At 41.1% G+C, this 25,056-nt stretch overlaps 1 protein-coding gene across 1 annotated transcript in view; it reads left to right on the top strand.

Annotated features, from left to right (window-relative positions):
- cntn5 (contactin 5) overlaps window positions 1-25,056 on the top strand; it is a 355,095-nt gene that overhangs the window by 305,540 nt on the left and 24,499 nt on the right. The window contains exons 14-17 of the mRNA XM_036585173.1: window positions 38-213; window positions 9,021-9,141; window positions 12,350-12,508; window positions 22,169-22,318. Coding sequence (XP_036441066.1) covers window positions 38-213; window positions 9,021-9,141; window positions 12,350-12,508; window positions 22,169-22,318 — 606 coding nt within the window. The remainder of the gene's footprint in view (window positions 1-37; window positions 214-9,020; window positions 9,142-12,349; window positions 12,509-22,168; window positions 22,319-25,056) is intronic.

Here is a 25,056-nt window from a genome sequence, read left to right as displayed (position 1 = left end):
GTTGTGAGATGACAGTGTGACAGCTTTGTCCTTGCAGAGGCCATGAAGGTGGAGCTGAGCCCGAAGCGTGTGGAGGTGACCGTGGGGGAGAGCGTGGTGCTCAGCTGCAAGGCCACACACGACCCCTCGCTCGACGTCAACTTCCTCTGGCTTCTCAACAACCAGCCGCTCAACGCCCAGCAAGACGGCGGTCACTTCGAGTACATCCGAACAGTAAGGGGATCTCTTCTGTCTGCTGATGCCATAGGAGGAGGTAGAAAGCACGCTATTAGGCAGCGTTCAGATGCCGCCTTTTTAAGTAAGAGATCAAAAAGAAGCAGGATGTGCAATTGATTGACAAGCAGGCAAACACGAGACAGCATTTTGAGGAATGGTAAACATTGCAGGACATATATGGACCATTCTACTAAATAAAATAAATGTTTCAAGTATTTGATGTTTGAAATTCTACCAAATATAAAAAAGTTTGAAGCATCCAGACATTCGATATTTACAGCGATTGTGTTATGATCTATTTAAACCCAAGACATTAATTAAAATAGTAATAAGCTAAATACAAAATCTTCATTTCTAGAGTACGTTCTGTTGGAAAGTGGCTGTCCCAACTCCTAAACCCTACGTTTATATATTACCTAGAATTTTAAGATCTTTCTGATTTCTTTTAAAATTAATTAGAAAGATTCCAATTTGTCATGAGTTTAAGTAAAAAAAAGAAAAAACTTTTCAAAAAATGCTGTTTTCATGCCACTTCTGAAACACAAAATAGTCCATAGGCAGAAACTTATTTTAGCCACACCCCTGCACTTCAGAGTAGGAAGTGAGACTGAAATGCCCTGTCCCTCATGGCCACATGGTGAGCAGTTAGATCCCATTGTTTTGGCGTAAATGTGTCTGGAAAGTCTGAAAATAAGTGTGAAACATCAAGACTAATTAACATTAAGACTAATTAACTAATTGTGAAACACATATTTTTTGCAAATAACTTTTTTTTGTGTTTTTGAATGAAAATCATTGTGGATTTTATGTGTGTACAGCTGTTCATAGCTGTGTTTACCAGCTACGTAGTGACAACAGAAACAGTATCTACAGAAACGTTTGGTAAAGTTTCAGAAGTATTATTATTGTACTAGTAGTGATAAAATGGAATGTTCAATCATTTATTTTAATTAAATAAACAGGGGGTCGCTGTGTCAGTTAAATATCTTCGAGACGGGTCGTGTGCAGCATAGCGAGAAAGCCCTGTTTCGCAACGACTCCACAGACTGCAGGTCGCATAGCAGCGATGCGTTATTCGCATTTATAAGTAGCGCAGTTGGTTTCCTGGTACGTTAAATCTGCAACGAGAGACTGTCAAACACTAAACTGTGGCGAAGATGAAGTCAGCTTCTCTTTTGAATTGTCCCGTTCCACCTTAAATGGTGCCGCATTTACATTCGGCACCTCAGTCAGAATTTAAGGTGGAACGGAAAAATTTGAACGAGAAGCTGGAGAATAAGAAGCGACTTCAGCCTCGTAAAACAGTCGAACGCTGAGAGACATTTTACAATATGCTGCTCTACTTCTGAGGAAAAGTTTCCTGGTGGAGATGGGAGGAAAGCGGCTATAGCTGAAGCTTAAAGCAGAGCGAAGTAAATCTGCGCTCTCGTTTATATTGTTTAGTCTATACTAGGACATTAACACACACTGAGACATACTGGGCATTAAATGTTGTGGCTCCCGAGGTGGTTTAACTTTGTTGAAAGGACAAAATGGCTCTTCTTATCATTTGTGTTGTGACTCCTGATCTAACCTGGCTTTAATGCAGTGCCGGTCGGATTTCTCACTCATCCAGTTGTGTTTCTGTTATGTGCCGCCACAGACTGTCCAGGTGCTGCACTTACCCACTTCCAGTTCCGTCTTTTGCGTTCCATCAACATTACATTATAAATGAAATGTTTAGAAAATCGATTTTTGACATTTGTGAATCGATTCAGAATCGTTCACGTCCGCATCGCGATGCGTCTAAGAATCGATTTTTTCCTCACCCCTAGTGTAATATAATATAATGTATATTATGATACGTACAGTAAAATATGTTATGACCGATATAATACCATAACAAAACAGATAAATGTAGTAAATACTAGTAAATATAGAACCTTTTTAATGATCAGACTGTGGTTCTTATGACCTCTTTTTTACTGTAGGACCACGAAGAGTAACTAGTGCCGTTTCCACATGGACACAGTTCCTCACATAACACTTACAAACTACGGTACAGCCCTGGGAACCATTTGGCTTAATTATAAATTGAGCTTTGCATCAAGGTCTTTGTGTCTGGGTGTTGGAAAAACAGCCAAAACTAGCTTTTCCTCCATGTTGGGTGAATGACTAGAGAAAAATCATCCCAAATATTGATTGGTCAGCTGTGCATGATGTACAGAGCTCTTTCTGGGGGCACTTGGCAGAAGAGTTGGTGATTTTTCAACTTAAACTCATGGTTTAAAGATGTGAAGCACAGTGTGAAAGCTAGAGGGTTGATTTTCAGTTGCGGTTGCCATATCATAGACAACAGTGAAAAGAAGCACCCTTGAGAAAGTTTGAAAAAGTGTCTGACCTTCCATTGTTCAGTTTCGGTTTCCTTGGTCCTGGGCAGGTTTGGACCTCCTACGGACCAGGTAGTTTTAGGCTATGTGTTCTGGCCACTTTATCTGTTAACCATAGTCTGAAATTACCTTAATATTTCTCTGCCTAAACTAGTGACGTTCTGCCTAGTTTCACTTCTGGAACATTATATACATGTGTATAATATTTCTCTTGCAAATTAAAAAAAAAATCTGATAAATACGGCATATTTTTATCATAAAAAAATATTTACTTTAAGCACGTGTTAAACCCCAGCGCTTAGTCTTTTGTGAGCATCTTGGAAACTGTGTAAATTTTAACTGTTTGTGGTTTGCACTGTGGCATCCAAAATATAGCAAAATTCATGAGACAACGTCAGCCGGTGTTGACCTTTATACTGGTGTACAGTACTGGGCAGAAAATCAGAGACCACTCTTCATTAATTTAGTTTCCAGTCAAAGGCCATTAAGTACAGATGTACATGTGCTTAAAGAAGAAGAATGATTAAATGATACAGAGAAAATTGGACTCCTAACATCCTTGCGAGACCTGGTAGACACCAAAACGCAGCCAATCAGATAAACAGCACTTAAAGCTTTCATCTTTGAGAGAGAGGAGAAAATCAAGCTGCTTCAGATCTGAAAACATCCACAGGTGTTTCTGTCCATCCTTCCACTGTGAGAAGACGACTCAGCGCTATGGGTCTGAAAGGATGTGTAGAGGATTCTGAAAATGCAGCCAACTTCCAAGACTGTACTTTAAAAGCAAGGAAAAATAACCTTTCAGATTCACTCGAAAGAGGCCCCGAATATTCTGCTGTAACTCCCGTTATGATGAAGCAATCTGAACCAAAAAATACGCTACATACCTTGACGTATGAGTAATCTATTGCATTACATGCGATGCTGGAAGTGATCTCCGTTTTCTGACTGACACATGAAGGGGTACAGGGGGTCTGCCCCCGGAAGTTGCAAAAGGAGGTTAACGACGCCTGTTGCGGCACCTACCCCATCGCTCCGACGCAGGGGCATCCCGGCTTGTTCAAAGCTCCGTATACTGAGGAACACACTGCACATTGTTTCGTTCAGATTGCTTCGTCCTAGAGAGAGTTATTACAGAATATTCTGGGCCTCTTTCGAGTGAATCTCCCTGTATAATGAAAGCAAGTTTCATGAAAAGACTGGAAGGTGTAATATAAAGGGTGGACACTAAAAAATGAGGTTGCGGCTTCTGTGTAATTTTCTGTAAAATGTGTTTTCTTCTTTTTTCCTGACACTGAAAAATGAATTGCTTGTACTTAAAGGCTGTTTTTACAGAACATTAAATAAATGAAGCCTGATCTCTGAATTCTCCAATCCCTAGTTGTTCGAACAGTTCTGTGTTCCTGCTGTAACTCTGTCATTTCTTTGGGATTAATAAAGTCTATTTATCGGTCAGTATACCCCATATAAACTCTCAAAGGCTTGTTAATTATCTGATGATAAGGAGAGTCAGGTGTATTGGGAGCAGACAGAGCGCTTTAAAATCTCTAGGATCAGGAGGGGCACCACTTCAGTAGAATGCATATAGTATGAGGAGCTGTTTCCCTTCTTTGGACAACACTGTTTTTTATTTATCACCTAATACTGGATTGTCACCATGCTATCTTGGGCTTGGTCACATGCGAGTAGATTGAGTCACGGTTCTTTATTTTGGCCATGGCACATTGCACCAGATCCTGCTTGAACTCAAGTGAGAATCAATGGGCTGAAAGGTCAGTCAGACCTATATGTCACCATGATGAAAGACCTGGTGTGAATCACACCATCAGGCTTCTGAGAGCCACACGTGTGACGGATGAGCCCATAGCGTTCTCTGCTGGCCCTGCTGGAGTTAGAATGTCATATCGACCACTGGGCAGCGACAGGACTTCTGTTCTTCTCAAAGACGGGAGAGTTGAGAGGTTAAATTTCTCAGGCATTTTTCTTCCAAACAATTTGTCTTCTGGCTGTTTGCTGTGTTTTTAGCGTCTATCAAAAGTAAATATTTTCTATGAGCAATTTTTATTTATTTCGATTACCTTCCAAGCTTTTCCGAAAAGGAAAATTAGTACTTTATATTTCTGTTTTTGATGCCTTTTACCATTCTGCCATGTGGCTGTGGAACACAGCGTATTGCATATTCATTATAACCTCTTCATTTACAGCCTCTGCATCAAACGTAGCAGCCCAGTCTTTACTTATTACCTTTAACCTTTGTGTGGTGTTGATGTTTTTGATACCCAGTGGTCTGGTGGGCCCACCACATTCAAATCAATACAGCCATAACAATTTGTGTAAAAATACCAGATGTTTAAAATATCACGTGTCCAGCTTAGGGTTCTCCTTTAGCAGCTGTAGCCAGTCAGCAGCCTGTCCATGTCCACCCTCATGCACACACACATACACACACACACATATATACAAACACACACCGACACACACACACTAACAGCAGGCCACGTAGGAGGATAAAGCAGGCCATGTAGGAGGATAAAGATAAAGATTGTTTTAATCTGTAAACATGGTTTGTTGACAGTAGTTTGTGACTTTTTATTAACTGAAAGTTTTGCTTTTCACCTGTGTTGTTAGCTGTAAATCTATAACTCCAAAATCACCTTAATAAGTGCTGGTTTTCGGTACACTGGATGGTCACATTTCTACTGTGTGGCAAATCCTGAGCTGTACTGAACCAAATTTTTAACAGTAAAAGCTTCACTACACACCCTTATACTGGGTGGTACTTAAACCCCAGAAAGACATTCAAGCCATTTTGCTTTTGTCTCATTATTCTCTCATTATACTATCATTAAAATGCAGAGTGCAATTCCCTGTAGCACCCCAAAACTGAGCATTTGAACATTGAAAACTCATTGTCCATTTTATCGGCTCCACTTACTATATAGGTGCACTTTGTAGTTCTACAGTTACAGACTGTAGTCCATCTGTTTCTCTGCATACTTTGTTAGCCCCCTTTTACCCTGTTCTTCAGTGGTCAGGACCCCCATGGACCCTCACAGAGCAGGTACTATTTGGGTGGTGGGTCATTCTCAGCACTGCAGTAACACTGACGTGGTGGTGGTGTGTTAGTGTGTGTTGCACTGGTCTGAGTGGATCAGACACAGCAGTGCTGCTGGAGTTTTTAAACACCTCAGTGTCACTGCTGGACTGAGAATAGTCCACCAACCAAAAATATCCAGCCAACATCGTCCTGTGGGCAGCGTCCTGTGACCACTGATGAAGGACTAGAGGATGACCAACACAAACTGTGCAGCAGCAGATGAGCTATCGTCTCTGACTTTACATCTACAAGGTGGACCGACAAGGTAGGAGTATCTAATAGAGTGGACAGAGAGTGGACACAGTGTGTCTCTAGCAGCACTGCTGTGTCTGATCCACTCGCACAAGCACAACACAAACTAACACACCACCACCATGTCAGTGTTACTGCAGTGCTGAGAATGATCCACCACCCAGATAGTACCTGCTCTGTGAGGGTCCATGGGGGTCCTGACCACTGAAGAACAGGGTAAAAGGGGGCTAACAAAGTATGCAGAGAAACAGATGGACTACAGTCTGTAACTGTAGAACTACAGAGTGCACCTATATAGTAAGTGGAGCTGGTAAAGTGGACAATGAGCATAGAGACAAGGAGTATATGTATTTTAAAACTTCAGAGATCATTTATGGTGCACAATAAATGTGCTGAACAAAAAGTATGAAGATATTCTCTCACAGCTAAAATTCAAAAGTGTACTTACCAATTTAGACATTTTAAATGATAGTGTAGGTATCTCAGTTGCATTGGCTGGGGTGAAAATCATACAGCCCACTTTTACTGTATCGATTCTGCTCTTCTCCTTTGGAGACCATCTCATATTGCACAACCAGCCTGAATCGCACAGCGGCTGGTGTGCAGTCATCACATCTCTGACTGCGCTCAAGAAACTCATCAACTTTCTAATTGGGATGCGTCCCTCGTCGTGTCAGCCAGGGCCGATGCAATTGAGTTCAAACCAACTTGTATCCCCTCAGTATCAGATTAGGGGCCGTACTCAGGCTTCTCTTCAGGCGTTAATATGGCTCCACTCACTAACACCAGCGGTTATCATCTCTCGGCCACAGAGCTGCCACACGCAACCCCTAATTGGGTTCTAGGGCGTAAAAGATGGCTGATGGTCCCGCGTTCGGAGATTGTGTTAAGCCTCAGCGGCATTAATTCTGTTTCGCTGACTGACAGCCCGGATGGAAGAAGACTAGTCAGTAGTTGCTGAGTGGTGGCTTGAATTACATGAGTCTTGTCTTATTGTCAGTCATTTTTACCCATTAATGTTAGCCATGCATTTGGGTCATTTTACAGAAACGTCCATTTTTGTGTCCCTAGCGTTTACAGACATATTACACTTGAAAAACATGTTAGGGTTACAATTTATGTATATTTTAAAAATAAAACAATAAGTGATTTTAACATTTACACCTTCTTGAGCCTCAATTTAGCGATATTGGTTTTTAAATCAGTTATATAGAATTCCAAGCACCACAGAAGAGCTCGTCCCCACAGTCATGTGTGAAGGCTGAGGCCATATTTTGATCACATTTTTCTTCAATTTTAACTACAATAATCTATACATGACTATGGAATATATAAATTAAATGACATAAAAAAAACAAAAGCCAAATAAATATTATAAAATATATAATGAAAGTTTATCCGTAAGGCGAAGCTCTCTGTTTACCGATCGGTCTACATCCTGACCCTCACCTATGGTCATGAGCTGTGGGTAATGACCGAAAGAATGAGATCGCGAATACAAGAGGCGGAAATGAGCTTTCTTCGCAGGGTGGCGGGCTACACTCTATTTGATAGGGTGAGGAGCTCGGCCATCCGGGAGGAGCTCGGAGTAGAGCCGCTACTCCTCCGCATTGAGAGGAGCCAGCTGAGGTGGTTCGGGCATCTGATCCGGATGCCCCCGGGACGCCTCCCGGTGGGGGTGTACCAGGCATGGCCTACCGGAATAAGACACCGGGGTCGTCCTAGGACCCGCTGGAGGGATTATATCTCCAAGTTGGCCTGGGAGCGGCTTGGGGTCCCCGGGAATGAGCTGGAGGAAGTTGCGGGGGACAGGGTCATCTGGGATTCTCTGCTCTCCCAACTGCTACCGCGACCCTATCTGGACTAAGCGGTTAACGATGATGATGATGATGATGATGATGATGGTGATATAATGAAAGTTGTTGTCCCCAGGAGTCGTGTCACTGGTGTGACTGCGTAACAAAAAAATCTCTTATTTTGAAATAAAAGTCACACTGATTACATCACTCGACTTCCTTTTACCTGTTTTCTGAGGATCTATGAAGAAAAGCACACGGTGAGTCCACTGTGTCTTTCAGTTATCAGAGATTTTCTCATTTAGCTCACGATTTCATATGAAGCTTTTAGCTGAAGTCACTGGTGTGACCGACTTTATTCTGAGGTAACTGTGAAAAAAATAGAATACAAATGGATTAAATTCCATATTTTAGTGGATATTCCATGATTGACATCATGTGGTTTGATGCTCTGTAGCAGCCGTTTTGTAAAAAGCATTTTTCATTAAAAATGTCTCTGGTGTTCCTTTATTATGTGTAACACCAATGAGGATCAGTAACACCAGTGACACCTATGGACAGACAGAAAAGTGGACGTTTCTGTAGAATGACTCATTTACATCTGTAGCTTCATGAACATGTAAAAGCAATATTCTTCTGTGATTCTACTTGAGCCTTGGGGATACAAGGACTTTTCTTGTTTCTCATGATGTAGAAGTAGTGCTTGCGTCAGGCTTCTTAACATACAAAGCTGCCAACTCAGCAGAGTAGGCATGGAACTAGCGTGGAGTGCAGGGATCCCCTCAGCACTTTTTCATTCACATAAAACAAAACAAAGGGAGAAGGGCCTGGAGTATCTGAGTCTTTGAGCGTTCTTGTTATAAGCCTAGTCTTCTCTTTAAATCACGATGCATGAAAGAGAGTAAAGGAAAGCAGTTTCTTTTGCGAGCTAGCGATGATGCGGCATGCACTCTTAGCGACAGTACGGTGTAGACAGCAGAGTCGCATCCAGCTTTCTGATTCATGTGCTGTAATTTTAATCAGTCCCTGTGCTAAACAGCTGCCTCTAGACCTTGAATTACGTCCAGCCTCGCCCCGGGTGTTTCTCATTTCCGCACAGGGCCAAGATGAGGGAGAGTAATAGCGTGCCAGCTAGCGAGAGCAGCAAGAATCTCTTAAGCCACAAGAGCCAATACAGGGAGTAAAAGCAGGCCATTCTTCAGGTGTCGGCCACTCACGGGAAGTCTATTTCTCTTTTTTGTGAGGTTCTTTCTTTTCCCATTTTCTTCATCCTCTTCTCTCCCCATTTAGCAGTCCTCCACGGCAGACCTGATGATCAGAAGCATCCTCCTGAAGCATGCTGGGAAATATGGCTGCCGGGTGCAGACGAGCGCAGACACGGTGCTGGCTGAAGCCGAATTGCTCGTGAGAGGTGAGCTCATTAGCCCAGAGTCCATTTTCATGTCCTCAACCTGAAACGAGTCTGTCAAGAACCTAAAGCAGGCCTTAAGTGTGTAGTAGAGCAAAAAAAATCTACCCCGTTTTCTCCATGTCCTAAATGTAGGTAATGATATATATACATATATATATATATATATATATATATATAAGAGTTTTAGGATTGAACAAGCGAAGGACCATTATATCAACAGCACACAGCATGAGAACAGCGCAGTATGGAAAGTTTATCTAAAATGTTTATCAAAAACTTTTGAAATGTAGTTTGGAGGCATTGCTGAACAAAAAACAATATACTGATTTTTGGACAGACGGTTATTTTAGCATATTACATTATTACTTCTTTTCCATGTTACTGAGCAATAAATGATGTGGGGTCAGTTTCAGATGGAAATTTACTGAGCTTGGGTCAGAATTTCAGACTCTAACAAAGGCACAGCCATTAGGTTAGAGTTTCTTTACTGTGTCAAGTTTTGTGAATGCTTTTTATCATGTTGTCTTTAATCTAAAACAGACTTGTTTTTTTCCAGGCCACAGCTCTGCAGACATTAGCATTTTCCCTCTTCTAATAACACATGAAGACTTGCTAATTAGCTGATAAGGTGAATCGGATGTGTTTAATGAGTAGGAATGCTAATCTCTGCAGAGCCGCAGCCCAAAAGGAACTCAGTCTGACGCCTCTGGTCTAGAGCCCGAGTTGAGTCACGATCCTACTCAAGTGTGACTCGAGTCCGAGGTGCAGTCCCCAGCTCTAGTTTGAAGCAAGTTTAAGATGATGCAGTTTTCACTCACTAGTCACTGCGCCAGCTCAACAGCTCAACTGCAAAAGTAAAGAAGCAAACGTTGACACTAAACATAGTTCTGTACTGTATTTTGGCTCTTTTTTTGGTTTGTTTTTCAGTCAAATTTTGTGCTGAACTGATGCTTTAGGAAAAGATCAGCAATAGCTGAGAAGCCGTGTTGGCTGACCAGAGCCTGAAGCAACCACACAGCAATTAATGAACAATGAGAGTGTCTTGCTTGACTCCCTTCTTGCATAGTGTGGGAGAACAAAGCTTGCCATCAGTGCCAGTTCTTTAATAGTAACAGTACTGATTATCGTACTTTTATTGTCACTGCGTCTTAAAGGATGGCGGAGTTTTAAAAAAGCCACAAGCTGTGCTTTGCAGCACTAATTACCCAAGTATCAAAAGTTTGTGTTTTGTCAACCTCGTATTTAATTTATTTAATTAACTTTGTTAATTTGCGACCTTCACAGTCCGTTGAGCATGGAACGCGTTGTGCAGTGGTTGTGGATGTGGATGTTTTGCCAGTGCTATCGTGCATAATAGACAGGACAGTAATTGTGTGCACACCTCGATGACAGCACTGTAATGGCCTGCCTCTTGCATCATATTCAGCTACTCAAAGCACACACTGAACCAGACTCTCATCATTCGCAGTGCAGGTGTTACATGAGCTGGTCTTGGTATTCTTTGTGCAAACATTTACTTTATATTTACACCGATCAGGCATAACATTATGACCACCTCCTTGTTTCTACACTCATTGTCCATTTTATCAGCTCCACTTACTATATAGGTGCACTTTGTAGTTCTACAGTTACAGACTGTAGTCCATCTGTTTCTCTGATACTTTGTTAACCCCCTTTTACCCTGTTCTTCAGTGGTCAGGGCCCCCATGGACCCTCACAGAACAGGTACTATTTGGGTGGTAGATCATTCTCAGCACTGCAGTAACACTGATGTGGTGGTGGTGTGTTAGAGTGTGTTGCGCTGGTCTGACTGGATCAGACACAGCAGTGCTGCTGGAGTTTTTAAACACCTCAGTGTCACTGCTGGACTGAGAATAGTCCACCAACCAAAAATATCCAGCCAACATCGTCCTGTGGGCAGCGTCCTGTGACCACTGATGAAGGACTAGAGGATGACCAACACAAACTGTGCAGCAGCAGATGAGCTATCGTCTCTGACTTTACATCTACAAGGTGGACCGACAAGGTAGGAGTGTCTAATAGAGTGGACAGAGAGTGGACACAGTGTTTAAAAACTCCAGCAGCACTGCTGTGTCTGATCCACTTGCACCAACACACACTAACACACCACTAATAAGTAATCTGAGTGGATAGGTTTCTATACAGTGAACCATTTCATGTCAGACCTCTCTGAATGACTTTGTTTACATCTCAACCATTGAAAAATTGCTGGAATTCCCTTTTAAAGATTTAATTATGCAGAATTTTTAAAAACAATCAGTAGAAAAGACTGCATTTCCATTGTGCACCAAATGCACCTTTTCTATACATAAAAAAGTGGCAGCTCCATTTTCATTGGTTTCATGGGCATAATTGCTCCTCTCTGAAAGCTCAGACAGGAAAGGCCTTTTCACACATTTCCATCCAGACTTAAAACAGAAGCCTTCACTATTCCTTCCATGGCGACGTGCTGGGGATACTAATGAGCATGCAAATGCGCCTTTCAGTGCAACCTTTTAACGCACCCTTCCCAGACCCACAGAACATTGGGTTTTCATTGGGCACAGCTGCTGTCAGCCTCTCCGTTACAGCTGTTTTCTCCCCTGAGTCCGCCGCTGTTCACCAGCACCCTCAGATTACATTCACATCTGAAGGCTGAGGTAAACATATGCTTGGCAGTTCCAGACAGAATAAAGGGGCCACCATACAATCATGGCTAACAGAGCTGGCATTGTGCCTGACAGGGTGAGCGGGAGACATTGAGAGAGAGAGATTGAAAGAGAGAGAGAGAGAGAGAGAGAGAGAGAGAGAGAGAGAGAGAGATAGACAGAAAGAGAGAGAGAGAGAGAGAGAGAGAGAGCAAAAAAACAGCTTCAGTGCTTCTTAATCAGCATGAAATTCTTGGCAAAGGATCTGTGTCATTCTAAATCCTGCTGTGGTTAAGTAAGTCTTTGTGTGCTCGCATGTTTGTTTGTTCAGAGCTTACAACTGGGAATTGAATTCCACCCCATATGTGCCGCCGCTTTCCGCGCTATACGCATGTTCGTGCGCGTCGCCTCTGCGGAGATAAAATTTAATAACATCAAGGTAATGGCTGTAACCCAATAAGCGCATTTGCGAGGACACGATTTTCACTCCTCTCCTCTGTCCTCCTGAGAATGTGTGGTCAGTCCAGTCACGCTTCCTCCTTGATGGTGTTTGTCTCCAGGCCCCCCGGGACCTCCTGGAGTGGTCATTGTGGAGGAGATCACGGATACTACAGCAACGCTCTCGTGGAGCCACGGCGTGGACAACCACAGCCCCATCACCACCTATAACCTTCAGGCCCGCAGCCCCTTCTCTTTAGGCTGGCAGACAGTCAAAACAGGTAAGCAATGGACCAAAACTTGTCAACAAGCTGTGGAGGTGGAGTGTTGTCTGGACAGACGACTAAGTTGTGAATTCAGTAACACTTTAGGACAACATTCCCGAGGCTGTGTGACGCCTGGATAAGCCCTTCATGATAACTGAAGGACCTACATACACATTAATAAACAATTATGCCAATAACTTTTGCCAACAGTTGGCAAAAGAAAAAGGGTTCAGTGCAAACTTTATTATCGGCATAACATCCTAAGAGTTTACTTAGGGAGAAATTTTGAAAAATCTGTGGAATTTCCCTTTAATGACAGCATCACTAACAGTGAGTGTGTTTACATGCACTTAATAATCTGATAACTGTAGAAAATCAAATTTTGTCAGTAATCCATTCAACATGTTTACATGCTCTTGAGTAATCAGATAATGGGAAACTCTGGGTCTACATGAGTCAGACAGTAATCAGATTTCTACTTTGCAACCAGCCAATAAACTCACAGTAGAAGACGAGACTTAAACGTAACGTAAACCTTAAACTTCATGCTGCAGCTGTTTTTAAAACTTTGCGCTGCTTTACCTGAAAATACGAACATACATCATCTAGAAGATGAAGAATATTTAACTCCTTTATTTCGTGTTTGGTTTCAGCGCTGCTTCAAAACTGTTTGGCTGTGTCTCGCGTCATCCACCATCTGATCTCACGCATGCACAGACTAAGAAATCCAATAGAAATCGGATGCACTGAGAAATCTGATTACTGAGACAAAATCCAGCTCTCTTTATCGGATTTCTTAATCAGGTTTCTAGATCGGAGTATGGTGTTTACATGACCATTTGAATAATCAGATAACTGCAGAAATCCAGTTATGATTGGATTATTGAATGCATGTATACGCACTCATTGACAAAAAATGAGCAGATCAGGTCCACCTGAGAGTCATCCGAACACAAGCTTCAATGGAAGAGATAAGACTCAAAAAAACCCTTATGCTTGCCTACAAAGCCAAAAATGGACCAGCTCCTCCCTACTTGATGGCAATGGTCAAATCTCGAACTATACCACGAGCCCTTCGAGCTTCGAGTACAGCTCGGCTTGACCTGCCATCCCTCAAGGCGCGCGGAAGGCAAGCATCAAGACTGTTCTCTGTGCTGGCACCCAGGTGGTGGAACGAACTCCCACTGGCTGTCCGAGCAGCAGAGTCTCTCGCTGTCTTCAAACACGACTGAAGACACATCTGTTTATACAGCACTTAAATGAGCGCTGAGTTAAGTATTGATTGTAATGTATTGTACAGCACTGCTCTGTGTTTAACTGTTCCTTTTTCTCTGGGTGTCAATGACTTTCTGATTCTAGCAGTATCTGAGCTCAGGACTGGTTTTCTCTCTAACCTATCGGTAACTAGCGAAGATACTTTCTCTGGATAGACAAAGCACTTTTTGTAAGTCGCTCTGGATAAGAGCGTCTGCTAAATGCTGTAAATGTAAATGTAAAAACAAAAAAAAAATCTTACCTTTTTTATAGAAAGGCCTTAACATGGTCAATCGCTGTGTCCCAAATCAGGGGCTGCATTCATTTCGGTTCAGCCTTCGTAGATCACATCCTTAGACCCACGAAAGCTGAACTGAAACGAGACGGTCTGCTCTACGGCGGATTTCCTGTTTGTGTCACAGCACCGCTGCTCCCGCCCTCACCGCTGCATCACAAAACGCCGCTCCTGTCACGTTCTTTTAAAGTTCTTTAAAGATTGAGAAACTTTGATTTTAGTGTTTTTATTTTTTCATTTATTAGAGCTGGAGATGCTTCTCTCTGTCGGCTCTTTGTTCCCTAAAACAAAACGAAACGTTAGCGTGAGTTTTGCTTCAGACCACATTGGCTTTTTAAACATCTGTATCGTCAGCTATTCTCAAATCCTTGCAGTGAGCCTCAGGATATGTTGGCTGACGAAGGATCCACCAATGGAATCGTTGCCATGGAAAAGGACACATTTCTTAGCCACATATGAAGAAGCCTTCGAAAAACAAAAAAAGAATTTGTGACAATAGCTGTGACACAGTCTGCCTTCAAATGCAGCCTCCAAAGGATGCAGCCCCTGAACTGGGACACAGCTATTGGCACAAATTTTACTTGTCATAACCTTTTTTTGTTTTAAATTTTTCAAAAGTCTAGAACATTCTGTTATTTATTTGCAAGATCAAATGAGTCTGACATTTTTCTCACATTAGGTTCTCATGACACTTCCTGGGGTGAAATGGCAGATTTGTAGCTCAGTATCTGTCACAATAACATAATGCTGGTCATATGAACAAAAGTAAGAAATTTCTGTGGTCAGTAAATTGAATTTCATTTTGCTATTTCAAGATGTAAGCCATTATGATTATGGCACTGTGATATACACTAAGCTACAAAGTCAGTTACTATAATGTGCTATGTCATTTCCCAACCCAGTGGCAGAAAAAAATGAATGTGCGTTATATCAGCTTGACACCAAAGATTTGAATATTTGAATTATAAATATGAATGAAATACTTGCATTGCTGTTTTCAATTTAACATGTTTGAAGACTGGACCATTATTTGACCTTCATTCATCAAAAAAATCACAGGAACACCCATCGGAAACTGTGATTGGTCAGAGCGCACAGTAAAAAGACATTGTGAACAGTTGTGAGGATCATTGGCGCATTGCAGCCTTCTGAGATATGTCTAGTGTTGTGGTGAAATACACATAATTGACATGTTTGCTTCAATTGCTGTGCTACAGATCAGCTAATTGCTAACATTATACTGTCAAGTCATATCAGGGCTTGTCTAGCATGCCACTGTGAGAAAAAAGAACTGGAAAACATCACAACACATAAATGTACATGCTTTACTAAAAAAAAATGATGCGTTGCATTTGCTTGATTACTTGAAGTTTCACATAAATAAAATACATCAATACACAGTTACCTCTGAAGGAAAATGAAACTGACAGACATTGTTTTGATAATATTTTATTAATGTAGAAGTCGTGTGCATTTATAAATCAAGCAAATTCAGTGCATCACATTTTTCAGTTGTGTGAACAATTATGGCCAAGTCAAAGTCAAGCACAATACACGTGAATTAACTCAAGCTACGTTTTCACAAGAGGTATTAAGAATTTCTAAAAATCAGCTCCACTTACTATATAGGTGCACTTTGTAGTTCTACAGTTACAGACTGTAGTCCATCTGTTTCTCTGATACTTTGTTAGCCCCCTCTTACCCTGTTCTTCAGTGGTGAGGACCCCCATGGACCCTCACAGAGCAGTTACTATTTGGGTGATGGATCATTCTCAGCACTGCAGTAACACTGACGTGGTGGTGGTGTGTTAGTGTGTGTTGTGCTGGTCTGAGTGGATCAGACACAGCAGTGCTGCTGGAATTTTTAAACACCTCAGTGTCACTGCTGGACTGAGAATAGTCCACCAACCAAAAATATCCAGTCAACAGCGTCCTGTGGGCAGCGTCCTGTGACCACTGATGAAGGACTAGAGGATGACCAACACAAACTGTGCAGCAGCAGATGAGCTATCGTCTCTGACTTTACATCTACAAGGTGGACCGACAAGGTAGGAGTGTCTAATAGAGTGGACAGAGAGTGGACACAGTGTTTAAAAACTCCATGTCAGTGTTACTGCAGTGCTGAAAATGATCCACTTCCCAAATAATACCTGCTCTGTGGGGGTCCTGTGGTGGTCCTGTGGTGGTGTGCAGGGAAGCAGATGAACTACAGTCTGCAACTGTAGAACTACAAAAGTGGAGCTGATAAAATGGACAAAGAGTTTAGAAACAAGGAGGTGTGCTTAATGAAATGGTTTGTTTTGTAGCTGAGAAGACTGCCTCTGGACAAGCAGGCACACTAACCTTTCTGACCTCTCCCCTCCCAGGGTCATTGTTATAAAGGAGTGGAATTCATAATGCTGCAAAAGGCTTTATTCTAGCCACCAGCATGCACTGATATTTTAATGGACTCTCACTCCTCCAATACTTCATCTTTCACGGTCTAAGAAAAGCTTTCTGAACTCCTTTGTTGTCAAAGAACAGCACTGCCCCCCACCCTGTTGAACGATTGCTCGAGCCTTCATTATCACACCAGCCTGTGTGGATGTGAAGCAAGTGCTGGTCCTCAGTTAAACATCTGTTGTGCTTGTAGTAAATGTCATTGGTTTAAACTGCCAAATTAACTCCCGGGTTTCTACAAAATTAACCTTCCGCTCCTCTGAAATTACAAAGCTTTTTTTTTAATAGTTATTTTTATTTCAATAATTTGGAAGATAATGTAATTTAATCCGTCTTTTTTTCATCAGCCTCTCGGGAGTTAAATGACTTTATTTTGTGTACCTTGAAGCTAATAGCACTTGTGATTATCCCCTAATGTCAAAGCACCACTGATTTACGACATCTGTTTACTTAATCTGTTTGAATCCAGGCTGCCATATATGGACAGCAGAGTCGTGTAATGGCTTATAGCTGGATGAATCACTCTGGTTCTTCATGTGCACCACTCGCACAAGAGTTTTCCCTACGATGACACATGTAGGGTGAGAACTTGGCTGAGTGCTGAATGAGAGATTACCAAGAGGATGGCTAGAAAGAGGCTTTGCTGTAGATCAGTTCTCAGCAAACACTGTTATCGGCTTGTGCTCAAAGACCGCCGGTCTTAACGGAGCAGACTCGCATTAAAATGACAGTTTGGCGAAAAATCAAATTTACACAATTTTCCTCTGACACTAAATGTAGTCAATCAGCCAAGACACTGTTTGGGAGTTTTACACTGGAGCTACAAGGCTGACAAGGAATGGAAGCTTATTTAAACCAATTAGGATCGTGCAAACTGCATGCCTTAAACACACACTCGCCTCACACGGTTGTTCAGTAATCCTGCGTGACGATGTTATCTATACAAATGTATAAAAGTGTAGACAGAATTCAGGCTTCAAAGCAGTAGTTCAGCAAAAAATCGAATCTAATCTAATCTAATCACCCCAGATGCAGTGGAGCTGAGCAAACACTGGAAGTCAGTAAACACTCAAATCTTTTCCATAAATACATCCCTTAAACCTGCATTCACGTCTACATTAAGATTGCACAAACGTGTCAATAGGATACCACCAGTCGTCTACAATGACAGACGCTAGGTTTTCTGCATTTTTAGAGTTCACAGTCCGTCATACTGTGTCGTAAACTGCATCAACAAGTTCGCCCAACCTTAATGAAAACCTGAATGTGTAGGTTGAGTAGGTTGAGGAAGGTTTTAGAGATGTATTTACAGATAGGATTGATGACGTCTAGTGTTTGTTAGCAGCATGAACCTAGTAGCTTCAGCACTAAACACAAGAGGCCAAATGTGGACACCAGACATGTCTTGGCTGATCTAATACATCTGTGGTGAGTGGGAAATTGAGTAAATTAGAGTTTTTACCAAACTATTCCTTTAAGATGGCTGGTAGTACTGTTTTTAGTATTAAAAGACACAAAAAAGATTAATAAAGGGTAACGGTATGTCATAGAAGGAAGCCAGCTTTGGACACCAAACCATGCCTTTGTCTTTTATGTGCCATTCACTGAAATTTGTCTTCATAGCCTGAGAAATAACAAATATTATGCCTTGGATTAACCGAATTTGTCAAGAATGTATATACCTTGACAATATACTGATTGGCCAAAACATTCTGACCACATGCCTAATAAGCTGTTGGTTCCCTGCGTGCCATCAAAAAAAGCTCCGACAAGGCAAGGCATGAACTCTACAAGACTTCTGAAGGTGCCCTTTGGGAACTGGCACCAAGACGTTTGCAACAGATCCTTTAAGTCCTGTAATTTGCATGGTGGAGCCACCACAGATCAGATTTGTTGCTCCGGCACATCCCACAGATGCTCAATGGGCATCACCTGAACTCTTCATCATGTTCCTCAAACTATTGCCAAACAATGTGTGCAGCATGGCATCAAGGAATACCATTGGCATAAAGGGGTGTACCTGGTCTGCAGTGATGTTAAGTGGCACGTATCAAATTGATTTCTGCATGAATGCCGGATCCAGGGTTTCCCTGAGCATCACACTCCATCCACTGGCTTGTTAGTCTTCCCACATTCAATCCCGCATGCAGTCACTTCCCAGGTTAACGGCGTGCACATACCTGGCCTTCCATGTGATGTAAAAGAACATGGTACCTCGCAAGCCTTGCCGTTTTGGAGATGCTCTGACTCTGACAGTGTTATTTTCTTCACCTGTGAGTGGTCAGATTGCTGTGGCTCATCAGGGTATCTACATTATATAAAAATGATCATAATAATACTGCAGCAATTACAAATAAATCAATTTTTGCACATTTGTGGTTGATTTGGTTGTTTTTATGTTTTGTAAATGTGCCACCAGAAGACTGGGTAGAGTTTTTTGAAAGTCTCGATTTTCTGACTGAGAGGCTGTTCGTAACCCTAAACCTTGACTCTGACCTACAGACTAAGTAGCCTCTTAATCAATATTTGTGGCACCTTTCATATCAGATAGTGGTAACCCCCAAGAAGCCTCTCACTATAGATTTAATAAATAATATTTTTACAGCCTATAAATTGCTTTTTGTTAAATAATAATATGACTAAAGCTTTCTGAGTTGCTGTTATTGTGGCCTGTTATTGTATCGTGTTTCGCTTGGGAAGACGTTCCATATGTTTAAAGCTACAGCACAGCTTTGTCTGTTTAACAGCTGATGTTATTGAAGATTCTACTGATTTTGTTGGTATTGTCTTTATTGTGAAATTAAAAGTAAAAGTCAACTTTGTTTTGTTCTGTTGCTTTTGTTGTTGGAATTTAACCATTTAGATTGACCCGTCAGTAAAATAACTTTTAGATTAATTGTCTTCCAAATTAGCAGCAGCCCTAAAATGTATATGTGTATATTAATAACACTTGTTCTGTGACATTTAGGTACTTGTTCAGGTGTTCTGACCTTACTGCTATTGTCAACTGATAGTGCTCCTATAGAGGCTGTACTAAATCCTTCTGTGGCTCCTGTGCTATTTTTTGCCGTAATTCTGTTACGCTAATAAGTTTTTTGTCTCAAAGGTAGTTTGGCAAATGAGCTGTAAATGGTTCTTGAAAACTGTCCTGTGGGATATAAGCAGTGTAGTCAAAACTTGCCCTTTAAAATATGCTTCTAAAGCTCTGGGATTTGCTGGGATTTACTTATTCAGTTGGAATACATTTATTGCGCTGGGCTGACACGCCACGACTTCCAAGCTGAAGTGAGTGAAGAAGAGAAGCCGAATGTGTCTCGACTTACAGTTTTCTTATGTCACACAACGTTGTCCTACCAGGCTGAAGGAGATTGGCAGGTCTTTCGCCTGAAGCTACAGCCTCACTTTTGCAGAAGAGAAGCGTACAGAGGTCTGCATTCAAAGTATTAATAATTTATAATTGTGAATGATAAGAGTTCCAGTTTGAGTTTTTGGAAGAATCACATCTTTTCAGGTGTGAATCATTGTTGGCGGTGTGTTTGGATCAGCCTTCACATTAACTGTAACGATGTCAGTTTTGTTTGTCAGTGTTTTGTCTGTCAGCTCTGGCTCAGCGTATGTTATTGTCTTCAGGACATGCCCAATCCCATTTCACCCCTCGCCCCTACCACTCACTCCCTGCGTGTTCTCGTCTAGGGGTAGGGTGTCCCGATTTTTGTTGAGATGGAGGGGGAGGGCGAAATGTTGGGGCTACATGACCCTCTAAATGGAGGTTTTTCAGAGACTCCAAACAGAGTGATATGAGAAAAAAAGAAAAAACAGCAAGATGGAGAACAAGAGACCAAAGAATCACACACGTGAGAATTTTCAAAAATTAAATTCTCTGTTAATAACCATTACATTATCTTAGTTTAATGTTGTTTGTGTATTATGGTCGTTTTCTTCATAACAAGCATAAAAAATCGCTAATAGCATGCTAATGTCTCGGTAACTAGCTAACTTTCCCGTTCCACCTTGAATAGTCCAGCATTTCTGACGCCTGAAGCGCCAGAATGTAACTGCTGCTGCACCATTTAAGGTGGAACGGGAAGATTTGAACAAGAATCTGGTGAATATCTGACTTCAGCTTCATATCCCTGAAGAATTAGTGGTGGGTGATAATAAATAATTGCCCCCCTCTTTGAAGGCGTATGATGCCCTAAATGTAACTAAAGCCCAGCAGTGAGGAGCTGAACTTTACCCTCCTCTGCTGTCACTGCAGACTGGCAGGGTCACCTACAGAGCAGCGCTAGTAGCTGTTAATGAAGTAATGTTTTTTCTTTTTACTTTGAGGGTTGTCCGATTTCATAGGGCAAGATTTCAACCACTACTCCTTGTAACTCAGTTCCAAGGGGTAGTGGTTGAAATCTTAGGGAGTTAGGGAGACACTTGAAAACAAGGGGTAGAGGTAAAAAGAAGAAATGGGATTGGGCCTTAGTGTGATTAGACGTCGGAGGCTCTCTGAATGAAATGCTCTGTGTATCTAAGGGTATATAAAATAACGTCACGATACTCAGTTACAATGCAGCATATGCGTCATCATACACTGGCCCCTAAAAAGTATTTGGACATGTGTGCTTTACTTTAGAAACATGTCAGGAAACAAACGTCAAACCAAGTAGCATTTATTTTAAACAGACCATAACAAAACTGTATTTTCTTTTTTAAAAGGATTCTTTCAAAAGGCACCTGATGTGTATGAACAGAAGCGTGCTAAGAATATTGTAAGAAAAACAGCCCCAGACTTTCTATATTTTTCCAGATGTTTCTGCCTCTGCACTGTACAGTACTCATGGTGCAGTCTGGTTGGAATTCCTCTCCAGTCTACCATCTGTTTAATGTTGTGCTTAAAATGTTTTTCTCTGAATCAAATATCATTTTGCTTAACATTTTATGAAGTAACATAAAAAAACAATAGTTAACTTGGTGAGGTGTTCTGCATTTTGTTTAGTTGCTATACAGCTAGGGAGGCACAATCTGAATCAGCCAAGATCAGGATCGGCAAATTTTTGCTCAAAACATGAAATTGGCAGTAGGCTTATTTATTGTTTTTATTTTAGCAGATCTATGATGCAATTTTATGCAATAAATAACATAAGATAAGAGCACTCGCACCGTATTTGAATGCTGCTGCTACACTTGTAAAAAAAATTCATAGCATTATTATACGTGAATTGTTGTGCTAAATAGGCACTTACCTCTTATATTTGATCTACTTCTTTATTTGATTCCAGTTGCCGTTTGTCCCATTAAAAGCAAAGAATGTTATTTATATTGCAAGTCGGGATAATAGAAAGAACTGAATGTGCTAGTGCATTTAAGGGTAAAGGTAAATCAGAATCAGCCGTAAAAATTCATGATCAGTGCATCCTTGCTATACCCTGCCTATTGTTTTCCAAGTCTAATGTAATATCCTGTTAAAAGAGTCTAAAATTGGTCTGGTATAATTACAGTCAGACTTTTTAATCTCCCTGCCATTGTTCTAAAAGTACTAACGATACCCATAATATACTCAGAAAAATGCCTTGATTTATCATGATAATGATGACAACATGATAAGGAATGTCATACGATGACATATAATGACATAATAATGATGATACCATAATCATGATAATGTCAGGTTAACTATACTTATGTGAAACCCCTAGATCCAGAGCCCGTGACCGGAGATATGGAGTCTGCCATGGCCGTAGAGCTGAACCCTTGGGTTGAATACGAGTTCCGAGTGGTGGCTACCAATTCTATTGGGACAGGAGACCCCAGCACACCATCTAGGGCTGTCCGGACCAAAGAAGCAGGTGCTTGTCATGTCATCGCTCACACATTACTTGGATATGAATTTGTGATATATACACATCAGAACGCAAGAGACATGATGTCACTGTCATAAGAAATGTTAACTTTGTAGGAGAAGACTAAATATCTCCTAACTTTGATGTAAGTTCATGAAAGAAGATATTTTTGTACCTTTTCTATTTGTCTGTCACAAAAATTCACACAGTTTAAGGGGGAAGTTAACATTTTCAAGTAATTTAACCTTTTCAACTCCTCGAGACCACCAGTGGTTCCAATACGCACTTCATCATATTCTTCATAACTTTCATATTTCATAAGCTACATTCAAAAGGTGGGGGTCGTATGAGAGCTGTAACTGTCTTCTTTCCAGTCAAATAGATGGGTGATGTAATTTTAAACCCTTATAATAAAAGAAGCTGAACTCACTTCATTTTTCCACAAATCTGGGCTATAAACTATAAACAGATGGCGTCTCTTCAGTGATCTGCTCTGTACAAATTATTTTTATAAAATAATACAAAGAGCGTCTAAGATTTTTGGTTTCCGCAGTAAATTGTAAGCCTATAGCAATATGTGTATCATAAAACACATGTTCTGTTAATCTGAGGGGAGCTTTTACAAAAAATAAATAAATAAATAAATAAAAATTTACATTTATTTCATGCAGTTACTGAATAATTTGCCTTACGATTTGGTCACGTAAATTCAGATGGACAAACCAAAATATACCCTGGAGAATAAGAGGGTAAAAAAAGAACAAAACACAAACAGAATGATATCATGGAAAATCTGACTGCGATGACAGTTTCCTTTTGTCTGCATAATTTCTGCAACACCTCTGGAAGTGTTATCACATCTGTGGTGCGTTATGTTCAGTGAAGACAGAACTCTTCATATGCCAACAGTAGCAGTGGTCAGAACTTGTGCAGCAGAGGGAACGTTAGGAAACGTCGAATAAAAGAAAACTGTTCCGTCTGTTCATGATAGAGAGGATATCTCCTAGCAAGTACTCAAACTAACAACAGAGCCAGCGTTGTTTAGAAATGTCAATTAAATGTCTTAAAAGTTGCCACAACTGTCGTTTCCTACTGTGACAAGTCAGTGATCAACATGACAACTTGTTGTCACAACAGTGTCAGTTCTGTTGTCTGCTTTGTCCCTTCTAAATTGAGTGTGTTGCCAGATTTGTTGTCACAAATATCACGTGTGGAGGGAAGAGTGGTAGCGCTCTAAAACATGTATTTGTTTTCTTATATCGGGCTAAAGGCCACAGTGAAAATGTTCTGTTACAGAATTAAACGGATTACAGTAGGACAAACATGACAGCAGTGAAACGAAATTCACTGGAGAGCAGAAGCAAATAGTATCTTGAATCTTATCCTTGTCGAGCGAGACGCCCTCCAGCTGAGCACAGTAGTCACCATTTCCAGTGTTTATATTGTAACACTCGAGGGAATGTGTAGTTATGCATCTGAAATCGGGCTGTGACACATTCTTACAGCGGCCTATGACCAGCATGCGTTCCCACTGTGACCCTATTCTGTTTTAATTGGAGGAGAAGTGCAAAATAAGCCGCTTACATGAATTTAAATGAGTTTGGTGTTTGAGTTAAGGCAGCTGTGCCTGCAGGCCAAGAAACTGCAGAATTATCTATTTATGGAGAACAAAAAACATTGCCTCACCACTGTTTGGAACAAATGCACATACAAGGGCAACAGAACTCGCCAAAAATAGAAAACAGGTGTCATTCAATGGATTTTTACAGCGGATACTGTCTATACCAGTTGCACAGATTGCACCATAGGCTAGATCAATGATCCGTATATGCTTTGTGTCCTGGATTCGTCAAGGTCAGTGCTTTTTGGAATGCGTGCAGTTTTGCTACCCTTGTTGTTTTCACTTATCTGGGACCACCTGTCAGATATTCTCTGAGTGAATGCGTTTGCTCTGCCACCTTTTTCTCCCTTAGACACGTGAGCTGCCACTTTCTGTTTGCTAAGCAAATCAGAGATTCAGTTTTGTAAGAAAGCGACAGTTGAGACGACCGTGGGTGAACCTCCCTCACATCAGCTGCCAAAAAGACATTAATTAGCCTAAAGTAAACAATGGAATCATCAAAGCCTACATACCACTGGAATTTCGAACCTTATGATTAATCATGAAAGCAAATCATGCATCTTGAAAAGAATCACTGCGTAGTCTTCACTTACAACCCGAAAGCAATTATGTTACACTGCAGTGCGAAGACCACTGAAGACCACTGGTTAGCCTTTTAGAACTTTACCTCTTTATTACTATACAATTACAAAATGAATGTTTTGCTGCTGGAGTGTGAAGAAGATTCTTTGCCAGATCTCAGCTGTGAAACAACATGAAAGGCAATACAACAAATGATGTCATGTGGAAACTGAAAGGCAAAACCTTAATTACATTGCTCTGATGTTGCATCCTATTCTTCTGGAGTAATAGTACCTTATACTTAAAGAAACCTCACGTTTTTCAGTGGATTTATTTGTTTTTTATTCTTATAAAGTTACACCAAAGGTAGCCTGGCACAGCTGTGTTTACCACAGGTCTGAAACAAATATGGGGCAGGCATATTTAAATATATATACATGTATGTTCAAACTCATAGCATTTGTTCACTGAATCAGGTATTCAAATAAGGCAACAAGTAAGCTGACATAACAAGGGAAATCCCCAAGAGGTGCTAGCATAAATTAGCATTATCGTAACAATA

The sequence above is a fragment of the Colossoma macropomum genome, unplaced genomic scaffold, assembly GCF_904425465.1.
Source record: "Colossoma macropomum unplaced genomic scaffold, Colossoma_macropomum, whole genome shotgun sequence".
In the NCBI taxonomy this organism is placed as follows: domain Eukaryota; kingdom Metazoa; phylum Chordata; class Actinopteri; order Characiformes; family Serrasalmidae; genus Colossoma; species Colossoma macropomum.
This window is presented reverse-complemented; position numbering and strand designations above follow the sequence as displayed.